This window comes from Phocoena sinus, chromosome 3, assembly GCF_008692025.1.
Source record: "Phocoena sinus isolate mPhoSin1 chromosome 3, mPhoSin1.pri, whole genome shotgun sequence".
In the NCBI taxonomy this organism is placed as follows: Eukaryota; Metazoa; Chordata; class Mammalia; order Artiodactyla; family Phocoenidae; genus Phocoena; species Phocoena sinus.
The window spans coordinates 132,089,238-132,105,477 of NC_045765.1; the positions used below are offsets into that span (position 1 = coordinate 132,089,238).

At 37.1% G+C, this 16,240-nt stretch overlaps 1 protein-coding gene across 1 annotated transcript in view; it reads left to right on the plus strand.

The window, feature by feature from the left end:
- Positions 1–16,240, plus strand: part of ARL15 (ADP ribosylation factor like GTPase 15) — a 421,917-nt gene that overhangs the window by 155,342 nt on the left and 250,335 nt on the right. The window contains exon 3 of the mRNA XM_032628241.1: positions 18–77. Coding sequence (XP_032484132.1) covers positions 18–77 — 60 coding nt within the window. The remainder of the gene's footprint in view (positions 1–17; positions 78–16,240) is intronic.

The window sequence follows — 16,240 nt, forward strand, 5'->3', positions numbered from 1 at the left end:
CTGTTTTCTAATTGTAGGTTTTAGTATAAAAGCAGTGCCATTCCAGAATGCCATCTTGAATGTAAAAGAACTTGGAGGTATATCATTTAAGATCACTTATATGTCTGGCTCTAGCTTTTACTAAGTTCATATTAATGTGTTACATATAATTAAAACATAATGATGATGTATTTTTCTCAGAGGTGATTCATTTTTACCTTTTCTCTTGATAATACATTTCCTAGAAATATTTCCTTTTCTTTATATATATTTTAAAGGTAGTTGAAGAGTTCTAAGTAACATAAACTTTGTTTTGTGTGGATTAAAGAACTACACTACTAATGCCATTTCATACACTGTACTCTTTGGTTTTACTTAGCTAATGAAATTTATTCTTCAATGAACAAAATGAAGAGAGTTTTGATATAATCATAAAAAATAAGCTATATGTTATGCAGGGCAAAGAACTGTATTTTAGCGTAGTTTGTATTCATACTGCAGGTTTTATTGTATTAGATCTTTTTAGAATGTATTTGTTCCGATAATAAATCTTTGCCAATAGGTTCTTTGCTGGTCAACCACATTTATTGGCTAGGCTGCACCCCAAACTATACATCACTCAGTCTTTCATTACACTCTCTGTCTGGGGTTTTTTTTTTGGTTGCGTTTTATGTCAGTCAGGGTCTTAACCCATGTAAATAGGTTAACAAAGAAATCAGTCAATTCAGTGAACCTACTAAATTCCCTAATGCCACAGGAAAATGGTAAGTGCTCTGGAGTTCAGTATAATATTGGTGAGTTTAATGACTTAGAAGAAAGTTCTCTTCCATCTCTTTAATCACTTTGTGATATTGACCTTACCCTGCTTTTTTTTTTTTAAGCTCATTCTGTGACCTATTTTTAGATTGATGAAATTGACACAAACCTTATGCTATCACAATAGTGTTTGATGCCTTCTTATTTTTAGCTAATGATATATTGGCTGATCTTTTCAGGTGTGTGTTTTAAAGAGCTATATAGCTACCTTTGACTTTTACAGCATTAATATTTAAAATGAACCATGGTTGATAAATTCTGGTTTTTCTTTGATGTTGGTTTTGTCATTTTGTCATTTTGAATGCAAAAATTATAAAACATGAATGTTCTTGTAATAGAATAATTTTTCTATGCAAAAATTTTTAAACAGTGTAAACATCCATGGAATCAAAATGAATGGTTTGAGAATTCTATTTTTTTTTTTTTTTTTTTTTTTTGCGGTAGGCGGGGCTCTCACTGTTGTGGAGCACAGGCTCCGGACGCGCAGGCCCAGCGGCCATGGCTCACGGACCCAGCCGCTCCGCGGCATGTGGGATCCTCCCAGACCGGGGCACGAACCCGCGTCCCCTGCATTGGCAGGCAGACTCTCAACCACTGCGCCACCAGGGAAGCCCGAGAATTCTATTATTTTTGAATACGGTTGATACTTAGTAAATGTATTATTACTAGGCTAGATGCAAAGTTTTTATTGAATACCCTCCAGTATACAAAACTGTTGATTAATTGATAAGGTGTTTATTATTGACGTTTAGTTGGATGATATAAATAATGGATGTATCTGGACAACTTTTAAAAAGCGAACACATCAAGGAATTTATTATAATCTTGACTGTGCCATTGAAAATCAGTACAATTCAAAAGATCAAATTAGAGGACGGGGTGTATAAGGTGGGAATCTGTCTGTTCCCAAGGTTTAATTTTGCTGAAAGAACTGTGTGTACCCTGGCAATTGTTGAAATGGAAATTACAATGGAGCGGGTACCATAGAGTTTGGTGGAAACGCTTTAGTTTGTGCCTCTTCTGTGATGTAATAGTTGAGAGATGTAGGTATGAGATAGAGCTTCAGGGATTGGGACCTATACATTAGTTTCAGGCTAGTGATGTGTGGTGTTTGGCGGGTGGTAATGAAGAGCAAATTCCTAGCTTAAGCACAGATTCTTCTTCCCCTGAACTTTACTAGCTGTTTTCAGTTGAGAGACTGTCTCAAGGAGAAGGTGATTTTCTGAGTAGAATCTAATTGTGTATCCTGTATTGTGTGCTCAGAGGCAAGCAGTGGAGGGAATTCAATCCTTGACTTTTTACTCACTAATTCCTTTATCCAACAAATATTTTTTGAGGACCTACTCTGCATGGGGTAGGACTAGGCCCTAGGTCATGTCTCACCCAAGAATGCATGAAAAGTAGACTAACACACAGAGAGTATAGCTTTCCTGGGATTTAGAGTAAATCTTACATACCAAGAGGCTCGTCCCAATATAAGATATGTGACATTTAAGAAGAATTATGACCTCCTAAAATCAGATTGTTTGAGAGGAGGTTGCTTGACCCAAGAATTTCTAAGTTCAAGAGGAAAGAGCTGAGAATTTTAAGATCAGGGTGTGAAGATGTGAAACAGCTATTTACCAGTAGAGAGTTAACTCAGAAGACAGGTTAATCAGAGTTCAGTCAGGTTGTCAATCCAGGGGAAAACTATGAAATCGAGGGAGAAACTCAAGAAGATAGGTATAAAGGTAGGCAGATACTAAGAGCCCGAACTGTGCTGAAGTGCAGAATGCTCAGAAAGTTCTGCTTATCCTAGGGTTAATTCCCAAGATCGGCACGGCCCCTGTTCCTCCCTTCAAATTCCTTCTTCTACCCTTTCCAGATGGTTCCAAGACTTTCCATCACCCCCTTATCAACCTTAAGTTACATTTCTCACTTTTTAAAAATAGGAAGAGGCATGAACTTCTGTTCCTTATCTAGTAAGAAGAAATGGTTTAGAATGAAATAACAATGACTAATGGAGTTAAATTAAAAGAAAGTCACTTTGGGTAGATCTTAATAACAAACTGTGTTTGCACACACACTGATAGATGGTTGTGTGTTTGTATATATGTACTACATAATTTGTGTTATGTATATATAGAAATAATTCTATGTTCTTATCAAATTTGTCTTCTATGAGGGTATTTCTTGTATCTTCCTCTTAAAATTTGCTATAAATCTTGGGCTTGCCTAGTGGCACAGTGGTTGAGAGTCCGCCTGCCGATGCAGGGGACACGGGTTCGTGCCCCGGTCCGGGAAGATCCCACATGCTGCGGAGCGGTTGGGCCCGTGAGCCATGGCCGCTGAGCCTGCGTGTCCTGAGCTTGTGCTCCGCAACAGGAGAGGCCACAACAGTGAGAGGCCTGCGTACTGCAAAAAAAAAAAAAAATTGCTGTAAATCTCGTTCACATCAATTTTCTCATATGGTCTTTTCCTATTGTTCATGTAGTCATTCTAGCACAAGTATTTGTGTGTCAAGCATGATTCTAGGGGCTGGGAATAAATGATATTTAAAACATATCCCCTGTCTTCAAGGCGCTCGTGGTTCAGGGATGGAGACATGCATGAAAAGAAATATTTGAAATTAATTTTTGAAAATGATGAAATTAAGGGGAAAGTAAGAATAAAGTAAGGGATGACTTACTATATCAAAGAGAGATATAGTTAGTCCAGCCTAGTGATATGATGGGTGAGTCCTGTTTTCACTATTTTGAGAATGACTTGCTCTCCTCAGCTTACCTGTCATACTCATCAGGCTGTACCAATTACTCCTGTCTTTATGTGAAATTAGAACTCTAAAATTTCCTGTATTTTCTCTCCCCACACACTCTCATTTAATCTTTGCAACTTCATGCCTAGAGAATAGATGCTATTATTATCTCACAGATAATGAGACACAGGACACCTAGGCACAGATCAAATGGCTTGATCAAAGTTATTTGGAGGAGGTATGGGAGTTGATCTGAGCACTTGCGCTTAATCAACATACTCTATACATAAAGCATTTTACCCAGGGCCCAGCACAAGAGAAGTGCTCCCATGTGTTGTCTGCTGATGCTTTTATCATTATTATATGAACAATTTGAAGTCTTCACATGTTTGGATTATTTTCATTAACACTGTACTGATTAAACATGAACATCTTGCTCTTTGCTGAAAAATTCTAGGACGTCATCCCTTATAATTGCAGCCGCTTTTATCATTCGTTTTCTGTCTTACTCCTTTATTTAGAGGTCTTTCTTTTTTTATTATTTTTATTTTTAAATTAATTTTTATTGGAATACAGTTGATTTATAATGTTATGTTAGCTTCTGCTGTACAGCAAAGTGAATCAGTTATACATATGCATAGGTCCATTCTTTCTTAGATTCTGTTCCCATATAGATCATTACAGAGTATTGAGTAGAGTTCTCTGTGCTATACAGTAGGTTCTTTTTCTTTTTCTTTTTTTTCTATTCTGTTTGGCTGTGTTGGGTCTTCGTTGCTGCGCGCACAGCTTTGCGCGCGGGCTTTCTCTAGCTGCGGCGAGCAGGGGCTACTCTTCGTTGCAGTGGGCGGGCTTCTCATTGCGGTGGCTTCTCTTGTTGCGGAGCATGGGCTCTAGGTGCATGGGCTTCAGTAGTCGTGGCACGCAGGCTTCAATCGTTGTGGCTCGCCGGCTCTAGAGCGCAGGCTCAGTAGGTGTGACACACAGGCTTAGTTGCTCCGTGGCATGTGGGATCTTCCCAGACCAGGGCTCAAACCCGTGTCCCCTGAATTGGCAGGCGGATTCTTAACCACTGAGCCACCAGGGAAGCCCCTATCCACTAGGTTCTTATTTAGAAGTCTTTCAAGTCAGACTCTTCTTCAGTTATGGTCTGACTCCAGTGCCCTCAGTGCTCCAGTGCTTTCCTCTTCTGATTTCTTCAAGACTGACTTCTGAAGCAGAGTCTTACCTTATTCAAGATAGTTTCCAAAACTTACAGAATCTTCCATAAACATGTCATTTTGATATTCTTTTATTTTTTCTAATTCAGTCAGTCAACAAATATTTACTGAGTACATATTATATGCTCAGGCTGAGTTCTAGAAAATGGTGGTGGTTATAGTGTTAAGACAAGCATAGTCCCTGAATAGACTGGCTAATGGACACAAGGGGAGACTCTTGATGTCTACTTAACTTCTCTCCTTGATTAAAGCCAAATACGACTTCTTATAGGCCTAAAATGAATGTCTAGGTTAATCCCTTCCATACTTGAAGGGATTTATTTTTAATAGCATCCAGCAAGGCTGAGTGTTAGTTTCCATCCTGACGAAGGACATTCTGTGGTATCGCTCAATGAACTTTTTTTTTTCCCCTGCATATTCTTTAATTTGGAAAGGTTTTTTTTGTTTGTTTGAAACTAATCTAAATCCTTTCTCTTTTAGCTTTAATTGATTACTCTGCTTGTCTTGCTCTATTATTTTTATTTTTATGGTTGTTGTGCAAGACACCGTGCAGGATTTTGGATAGGCAGGTTAATCTTTCAAAGGATTTTCCTTCCTCCTGGTGACTTGTTTCAAAGCCCAGTCATTCTGCATGCTTCCAGGCAAGTCTACTTTCCTGTATCTCTGTTTCCTTATCTGTAAAATGTAGTAATAATAGTCCCTACATCATATAATCCTTGTGAGGACTAAATTAGTCAACGTAGGTCAAGTACTTAGAGACCACCTGGCCCATAGCTAACATTTTTGGAAGATTTGCTTTTATTATAATTATATCCTCACTCCCTCATACCCCGCAAAAACACCTTTCAATAAAGCCTTTTTACCCCAAGGTCTCTGAAAACAACACAGATCACATATTGATTGCTTTTTCTTTTTGTGGTCATGCCTCCCTCCCTCGTAGACAAGGTGATCTTTTCCTTCATTGCATTATACCTATTTAAACTGAAAGGTCACTGGGAAGGGACCTCACTTCGTTGGAGTCTTGGGTAGCTGCCCAGCATATTTTTTGGCACTACATGTGTGTTAGTAGTAAATGTTTTTTGTCACTTTCCACCTAATCACCTTTCTTTCTGTTTTCAGATTCCACCTGAAAAATCTCGTCTGTCATAGTACCTCTTAATGGCTTTCATTCTGTTTGGCTTATGTATTTTAACCACATTACTAAGGGTAGTGAAACATTTGGCATTTAACTGAGTTGGAAGCAGTGGTCACACTGCAGTGACATCACAGCTCTGATAATTTTTCATCTTAAAAATGTCCAATTCTTAAATCTACAAACAGATTTTTATGCATTCATAGGTGTCTCTCTCTTGATTTTGAAATTTCATTTACAAATTGATAGAATCCAGAGAGGAAAATTTCGTTTCTTAACATGTTTCGTTTGTTACCACTTATTGATAGGCATCCAGACATCATCCTTTTTTTTTCTTGAACTGAATTCTGGAACCATGGTTGGTTTGGCCAAATGACTTGTTTTCTTCCCTTAACATCCTAAGGAGTTATGTCTGAATTGTTTCCTCACCCCCTATCCTGGCCACCATCCCCACCCAATATACTCTTTGGCAGTCTTGTCTTCCCAGTTGACTTTGGGAAAGCAAAGAAATGTTAAAAAGCAGTTAGCTGTCTTTTACACTTCAGTATTCATTGCTGCTAGTTGTCAATCAAAAGGGAAGTTCGTGAGGATTTTTGTTTGCACTTTATTTTCTTTTCTTTAGAGGAAGGAGGTGAGGGTCGTATGGAAAGTGCAAGTTGTGTTCATTTACCCATTTACTTCAGCCCATGCAATAGTGACTGAATGATTTTTAAGGATTGTCAGCTAAGCCATTTTTTAAAGGTTGCTTCTTTCAGCAGCCAAGCTGTTATATGAAACAGATGTTGACTCTGTCCTGTTTCTTTGTTTGCCTGGAGGAATATGCCTCCTCATACTGAAAGGTGCTGTTTCTTTGTATGCTGCTAGTTATCTCCGGGTGCTGTTAATCTGTCCAGGTTATTTGCATTTCTTAATTTCTCCAGTAACTGCACAGGGCAGACTTCTTAACAGGCAGCCCAGGGGGCACTGCTGCCTGCTTCTTGTAATTCCTGCTTTTTGTACCCAGACCATTTGATGTCTTTCTCCAAAATAAAGCTTTCTTCCTTCAGAATCTTTTATTAAAACTTACTTTGGAGGGAATAATAGCTCTTTAATTTTTATCTGATGCATTCTCACTGTCCTTTGTATATTATGATTATTCCCTCTATATGGCCACTACTGCCTCCTATTAAAAAAAATAATGCAACTAAACACCTATGAATTTAATATACTCACTGGCTCTGAAGGTCATGCTATACAATAAAGACAGAGGAGGAAACACGACAATATAAACCAATAAATTGGTTGTATATTAGAAAAAGAATGAGTATAAGCAGACAGACCTGAAGAGGTTATTGTGGCCACATTGCTGTAAGAGACAAGTAGAATTGCCTACATTCTTTGCTGCTATAGGGGAAAGCAACTTGCCATTCGAAAACTGTTTTAGACATCTCCACGTGGGTTTCTATGGGAAAAGAGGCAAGAAACCATGACCCTGGCAAAGGAACATGGCAGCACAGAGGGGGGCCCCAAGTGGGGTCAGGTCCACAGAATACCTTAGGACCGTGCTTTGAGCTGAGTGACAGTCAGCTACATACAAGTAAATGTGCATGTTCTGTATCTGTTGTATAATTATAAGGAAAAAATGTGGTGCAGCAAGTAGAGTGTAGCCTCAAGGCACTCTGTCCCCCTCTGCATTTGAACTTCTTGTTGTTGTTTTCTTATCTGTAAAATGTAAGTTTTAATAAATCATCACTATTTATTTCCCAAGGGATTGGGCTGGAAAAGAAAAGTTCAATTGCCTAAAGTACCTCAGAAGAGATGCTTTAAGAATAGACAGTGGTATTCTCACTAATTCTCTTTTTATAGTTGTGGATCCAGTGTAATATGTAATATTGAATGATCGAAACATCTTGATATAGTATTGTTTCCTTATCTAGGAAAAGAACCAGACCTTTCTGGAATGGGAACAGCCAGTTAACTCCTGGCTCTCTGAGCTGTGTACTTTCTCACTTAGGCTTAGGCTTTACTAGGGGAAATGATATTGGTATAAAGCCAAGTCACTTGGATGTGAGTTAAAAGGCCACAGCTATCTGAATTGGTTGAACAGGATCCCAGGGTGGTGGTGTTCAAGCGTTTTTTACACTTGCTAAGGGAAAACTGAGCCAACAGTCAGCAGAGCCAAAGAAGTGAATCTAGGGGCCCAGAAATCTGTTACTGGCTGATGTAGACCTGACCTTAATTTTTGTTTTCTTCTGGAGAAGTGCCCTAGGAAATTTTAAAAAATCTGTCTTCCCAGTCATAGTTTAGTATAGCGCTTACAATTTGCTTTATAAGACTCTGTGTGTATATAGAACATTCTAGAAACTAGTGTCCCAGACTTTTAAACCTCCCAGCCCCTGGCAGTAGGGTTCTCATGTGTCTCTGAGGTTGCTGCCTCACCACTGTTTCCTCTTTAGGGGCAGTCAGGTCATTTCATGTCTTCTCACTCTGCCCAGCTTCCTCACAGAACATTTGTGTTGGGTTCTTAGCTTAACTTCTTATCCCTCACAGGGGAATAGGTATTTCTGTTTCTCCCAGGGGTTGCCATAATAGCAACTAATTTTCACTGTGTATTCGGTTTCAGTGTGATATTGCAGCAACAGCACTGGAAGTCAAGAGACTAGTATTTTCCTCTAAAAAACAAGCCAGGGGACATTGGGCAAGGCATTTAACTTCTCCATTGCTGCTTTCTTTTCTAGCAGCTGAAGATTCTGATAACTGTCCTCCTCTTTGGTATAGCATAACTAGTTTATTTTTTATATAAAAACATACAGCTGGGCTTCCCTGGTGGCGCAGTGGTTGAGAATCCGCCTGCCGATGCAGGGGACCCGGGTTCGTGCCCCGGTCTGGGAAGATCCCACATGCCGCAGAGCGGCTGGGCCCGTGAGCCATGGCCTCTGAGTCTGCGTGTCCGGAGCCTGTGCTCCGTGGCGGGAGAGGCCACAGCAGTGAGAGGCCTGCATACCGCAAAAAAAAAAAAAAAAAAAAAAACATACAGGATCTACTTCGCATCAGCCTCTGGGAACCATAGAGGCAGTCTCTAACAACTGTGCGGGACTACAAAGGATTATTTTCTCTATTTTCCTTTATCCCTGACTTTGTCAATTCTTTAGTTTTATTTTGTACAGTAGGCATTTTAATAAATCTCAAAGTTTTCTTTTTGCATGGGTAGTGTGAGGCAGACCAAACATCCATAAAATAACAACTAATACTGACTTAACAAAGTTGCTGTGACTGTGGTCTTTACTTTGAGAAGCACTATAGTCTGGTATGGGAAGTACTATAACAGTACAACATGCGATTAGGATCGTACAGAAAGGACAAGACATCACACAAAGTCTAGGGAAAGGAGCAGAAGAGATGAAAGTCATGGAGGTGACAGTGGACTTGGTTCAGTCTTGTCCTAGCATAAACCAAGCCTACTGTCACCTCTTTGACTTTTGTCCCATCTGTTCCTAGGCTGTCTTTCCCCCTGTCATGTCTTCTTTGTCCTTTCTATATGATCCTAGTTGAATCGTGTACTCAATACTGGTATTTACCATACTAGACTGTAAAGTTATGAAGGACTGAAAAGCACAACATAGTCTTAAAGGTTTGTTGTATGTTGTATAAAATATATCCATAGTTCTAAGCTGGAGGGAAATTTGCCAAATTGTGCCCCAAGATGCTAGAGTAATGTTAGATGCTTCAGAGGCAAAATGTTTTGTTGTTGTTGCTGAATTCATTTCAGTGAATAGTTAATGAATACTAACTACATGCTGGGCCCTGAGGATACAATTTCTGCTCTGCCATACAACCCCGCCCTACACACACACACACACACACACACACACACACACACTCACTCACTCACTCACTCACTCACGCCTCTGAGCCCAATTCTTTGGGTATTTTCATGGGAGAGTGATGTGGGCCATAACAATTATGGAAGTTCTCAGAAAAATTAAATAGCTTTACTATGTTCCTATAATTGGAATAGCAACTTGACAATTGTTGAAGAGGTAATATGTTTGTAGCTATTCATCACTTATCAGACTGGATTGATTCTCTCACGTATGCTGGAGCCAGATGAAATAGAACTGGTTAGATTTGTTTTTGAGGTGTCACAAATTTGTGGTTTTTAATATTTTAAGATCCAAAGTATTGTCTAAAGACTATATTGATGATGCTTGATCATTTTAATCTTGAAATTTACTGATATTTATGGCATTGTTGTGAGAGGTAATAATGTGAAGAACTTACCATATAAAGTTAATTATTATTATTATTTTTTTTTTTGCGGTACGTGGGCCTCTCACTGTTGTGGCCTCTCCCATTGCGGAGCACAGGCTCCAGACGCGCAGGCTCAGTGGCCATGGCTCACAGGCGTAGCCGCTCTGCGGCATGTGGGATCTTCCCAGACCAGGGCATGAACCCGGGTCCCCTGCATCGGCAGGCGGACTCTCAACCACTGTGCCACCAGGGGAGCCCTAATTATTATTTTTAACACAGTTACGGGAAGCTCTTATGATTGAGAATTGAAGATTGATTTTTTTACTGTGTCTATTCTCTCTCCCTTGCCAAAATCTCATGATATGACAATAATATCAGAAAACAAACAATAATAAATCGATTACAAAGATAGATTTAAATCTATAATAGAAAAAGGAAAGCAAGACAAAGCTTGAGGTACAGACAATGGAAACATGAAATAGAAGGGGAATTCATCAGGATTATTAATCAGGGAGCTTATCAGAGTTATTAATTGGGGATTTACATTTGGAGCTATGCCTTTATTTTTCTTTTCTTCTTGTGTTAAGTAGTGGATAGCAGCTGTGTTTACCCCCAAACTAAATCCTTGAGTGTGGGTGCTAGACTCAGGCAGAGCAGTGCTCCAGTAATATACTGACTGCCAGGCAGGTTAGAAAGCCCACACACAAGGGAGACAAGCCACTTGTCTGTCCCTGTTAATCACTGGAAACAGGCAATGGTAAACAAAAGAGCTGGCAAACAGATTTTCAAACAACGGATAAGCATATAATCATGACACACCACAGTACGAGGAAAACCAACACCATGAAAGAAAGACACCCAATCAAAAGTCAGAAGAAAAGATATCCAAGGATCTAGAGGTAATAGAGTGATCAGAAGAGGACATTCAGAGAGATGGAGGAATGTTTTGTATCTGTGACAAAGAATGTAACACAGAACTTGGGAAATTAAAATGTGACTTAAAAATTTAAAATGAAAATGGCAGTTGATATAACTCATATGTAAATTAGTGAAACTAAGGACTGAGCAAGGGAATGTCCTCAGAATGCCTTCTCAAAGGAATACTTTGTAAGTATGAAAGAAGATTTAAGAGACAAAGGGAATAGTTACAGAAGTTCCAGCATCTCTCTATGAAGCATGAGCTCTAAAAGGAGAGTAAAGAGAAACTGGAGAATAAAATAATTTAAAGAACAATAGAAAAAGAGCTTCTAATATGAAAAAGAGTACTGAGATTTAGTGAGCCCTCTGAGTGCCAAGAAAAGACCCATACCTAGACATACTGTGAAGAAGGAGAAACCATTCATTGTCATCATAGAAACACACATAATAAAATAGCATTATTTCTGATTTCAGCATGGGAGATGGCAGAGTTAGGTAAAGAGAAAAAAACATTAAAGTATATGTATTTAGAGTAAGATTATAATTAACAAAAGAAAAATTGAAGTTTAAATATATATCTTTAAAATTAATTTAAAATTATATATCCTTAGGTCCTATTTGTTTATTTTTGTTTTTATTTCCATTTCTCTAGGAGGTGGGTTAAAAAGGGTCTTGCTGTGATTTATGCCATAGTATGTTCTGCCTGTATTTTCCTCTAAGAGTTTTATAGTGTCTGGCCTTACATTTAGGTCTTTAATCCACTTTGAGTTTATTTTTGTGTATGGTGTTAGGGAGTGTTCTAATTTCATTCCTTTACATGTAGCTGTCCAGTTTTCCCAACACCACTTATTGAAGAGGCTGTATGTATATGTATATACACCCATCTCACACTTTTTTTTTAATATATATAAGTCCATGCCACTCTGTCACTTCGTCCCAGCTTACCCTTCCCCCTCCCTGTGTCCTCAAGTCCATTCTCTATGTCTGTGTCTTTATTCCTGTTCTGCCCCTAGGTTCTTCAGAACCATTTTTTTTAGATTCCATATATATGTGTTAGCATATGGTATTTGTTTTTCTCTTTCTGACTTCACTCTGTATGACAGACTCTAGGTCCATCCACCTCACTACAAATAACTCAGTTTCATTTCTTTTTATGGCAAAGTAATATTCCATTGTATGTATGTACCACATCTTCTTTGTCCATTCATCTGTTGATGGACACTTAGGTTGCTTCCATGTCCTGGCTATTATAAATAGAGCTGCACTGAGCATTGTGGTACATGACTCTTTCTGAACTATGGTTTTCTCAGGGTATATGCCCAGTAGTGGGATTGCTGGGTCGTATGGTAGTTCTATTTTTAGTTTTTTAAGGAACCTCCATACTGTTCTCCATAGTGGCTCTATCAATTTACATTGCCACCAACAGTGCAAGAGGGTTCCCTTTTCTCCACACCCTCTCCAGCATTTATTGTTTGTAGATTTTTTGATGATGGCCATTCTGACTGGTGTGAGGTGATACCTCATTGTAGTTTTGATTTGCATTTCTCTAATGATTAGTGATGTTGAGCATCCTTTCATGTGTTTGTTGGCAATCTGTATATATATATATATTTTTTTAATTTTTATCTTTAAAAGTTAATTAAAAATTAACACTCTATGAGAGGCCTGCATACTGCAAAAGAAAAAAAAAATTAACACTCTAACAATAAAAGGATGATATACACATAAATACTTTTTTTAAATGTCTGAAAGTTTACATATTCAACTAATATAATAAGTTATGTTAGAGAGTGGAGTGAGAGTTTACTGGGTTCCAGTAGAATTGTTGCTTTTTAGTATTGTGTGCATTTTTTTCATGAGAGCTTTCTTTTTTAATTTATGAAATAAATTCACTCCAAGGAGAGAAAGCAAAGAAGATTTGATAAATTCAGCAAAATGCAAGAATGGGAAAAAAAATAACAAAACAAAATAATGAACAAAAAGTTATGATAAATAGAAAACGTCTATATATACATTAGTAATTGCAATAACTGTAAATAGAGTAAATTCCCCATTTATAATATGGGTGGCATAAAAACACTGAGTATAAAATATTCAGCTATATCTGATGATGAGAGACACTTCTACAATAAAAAGATGCAGTGAGGTAAAAATAAAGGGATAGAAAAGATACCCTAAAGAAAGGCCATTGAAAAGAAAGTACTGGAAGCAATATTAGTTTCAGATGAAATGAAATTCAAAGCAAAGAATGTAAATGAGAATGATGATATTTTATATTGGTATACTAAAATAACTGAGTATTGACCTTAACATATTAAACTGCATAATCCTAAAACTAAGAAAAATGTAAGAAATGTAAGAAAAAGTCAACCGATCCATAATTAGTAGAAGAATTTAGCCATACTTTATTCAGAAGACAGCAGATCAAGTAAATAAAGGCATGTAAAGCATTTAAAAAGCCAATTAACAAACTTGATCTAATTGACAATTATATAATTTTATACTCAAATAGAAAATACACATTCTTTTGATATACACATAAAATTTTTACATGCATGACCATGTATAATGTGTTTTCTGACCAAAATCCATTAAGATTAGAAATAGCAAATAGACAAAAATAATGACAGATGACACAAGATTTAGAATTACTTGAACCTTATACCATGCACAAAAATTTAAATCGAAATGAATCCTAGACCTAGATATAAGACCTAAACGTATAAAGCTCCCAGAAGGAAACATAGGAGAAAATCTTTGTGACCTTGGGTTGTGACCTTGGGTTCTGCAAAGATTTCTTAGATAAGACACCAAATGCATAATCCATAAAAAGAAAATTGGTATTTAGATTTCATAATACTTAGACTTCTGCTTTTTGAAAGACACTGTTAGTGAAAAGACAAGTCATAGGCTAGGTAAACATTATTTGGAAATCATATATCTGATAAAGAACTTCAATCCAGAATATATAGAGAATACTGAGAATTTAATGATAAAAGAAACAATACTCTTAAAAAATGGGCAACAGATTTGAATAGATACTTCATCAAAGAAAATGTAAAGAAAGTAAATAAGGACATTCAAAGATGCTTAGCGTTATTAGTCATGAGGGAAATACAAATTAAAATCACCACACTCGTATTAAAATATTTAAAATTAAAAGGCCTGACTATATCAAATATTGACAAGGATGTAGAAGAACTGGAACTCTCATTCACTGCCAGTAGAGATGTAAAATGATACAACCACTTTGGAGAACAGTGTGGCAGTCTCTTAAGGTAAATGCAAACCAATCTAATAAGCCGTTCCACTCTTAGGAGAAATGAAAACTTGTATTTACTCAAAATCCTGTACATAGTGTTCACAGCAACATTATTTGTAATAGGACAAAACTGGAAACAACCCAAATCAGTTGGTGAATCATCAGTTGGTGAATCATCAGTTGGTGAATGGATAAACAGATTGTTGTATATCCATACAATGAAGTGGTATTTAGCGATAAAAAAAGAATGAACTATTGGCACATGCCACAACATGGATGAATCTTGAAATAATTATACAGAGTGAAAGAAGCCAGACAAAATGGAACATTTTGAGTAGAGTAGTATTCCCATACTGGAATAAATTTCTATCCTGTTTATGTAAGGTTCTAGAAAATACAAACTAATATTTAGTGACAGAAGGTATTTCAGTGATTGCCTGAGGGATAGGGACAGGAGACGAGAGCAGAGGTGGAATGGCAGGATTAAAAGGGTCATGAGAAAATTTGGGCAGGGTGATGTATACATTTATTATCTTGATTGTGGTGATGGTATTCATAGATGCATACATTTGTCGAAATTTATCAAATTGTATACTTTAAATATGTGTACTTTATTATATGTCAATTATACCACAGTAAGACTATTAAAAATACTTTATACCTTTAGAAATTAAAAGATATTCTTTCAGTCATCTCAGGTTAAAAATCATTGAAAGTATGTTTTGTGAAGGACTTATGGCCCTTTTCTTGGATTGCTTTCCAGTAAAGAATTATTTTAAATAGGCTAAGTTAACGTCCATGGTTTAAAAAAAGATAAATGTGACTGGGAAAAGACTTAGAAAAAAAATATATCAATCTCTGGATAATCATATATAGCTGAATTGTTAAGATTAAATATATAAGTGCTTAAAACCCTAAGATCAAGATGTTATCAAATCCATCAATTTAATGTGTAGATTTTTAAAATCACAGTGCTAATAAAAGAAGACATTGATTTGTCTGTCCACAGCAACCCTCAGTTAATCAAACAAGTACTATGACACATACATTATACAAAGAGAGATGCCTAAGAATCAACCAGTGTGGTTCACTCCATAGGAATACTCAAAACCATAGTTATAAAATATTCTCTTCCCAATCTGAGCAGTTATAGTTATGAAAAATATTCATGTTGGTAATTCTGAATTTGGCAAGATGCAGGCCTTAGAGACAGTCGGAGGCTGAGGGGAAAAACCAATAATAATAACACTAAGGTGAGCAAGTATATTAGAAAGCATCTGATTCCAGACCACATTAGAATAATTAGTATGTACAAAATACATTTTGTGTGTGTGTAAAATACCTTTTTTTGGTTCAGGAATCTTCCCTGTTTCAATTTATCTTCTTAAGCTGATTTTATGCTCTCCAGACTACACCTCTGGTTAAAATGTTTTAACCAGACCTTGTTTTTGCATAAAAAGGAATGTATTTTTCATTTGCTTCTTTCCTTGTTTCATTTCTGCAAGTCTCAGCAAAATGCCTGGTTGAGATTGATGTGGGTATGTTTATCTACAGTAGTCTATACATGATATGGTAAGATGGTAGAACATAATATATTTTCTCTCTCTGGACTTTAACATCAATGATCCCAGAAGTTCTTTGGAGTGGGAGCCACCACTGCCACATTCTTTTTCTTTAAGTTGATGGTGAATTTTAAATTTGGGGTGCGTAATTATAAAACCTCTTTATCTTAAAACCATAATTGGTGGTACAACCAGGGCTGATGATGGGCTTACCATGTTGTTAAACAGTCCACACTTCAGGGTGCACAGGCAGAGTGCCAATCTTTGGCTCAGTTTTCTTTTTCTTCCAAAGTCCACTAAGTAGATTTCAATGTCAATAACTTTTTCCTCTTACTAATTGGATTAAATCTCAGTGAGGATGGATCTAATATTAGCTGGGAAGTGAAAAAT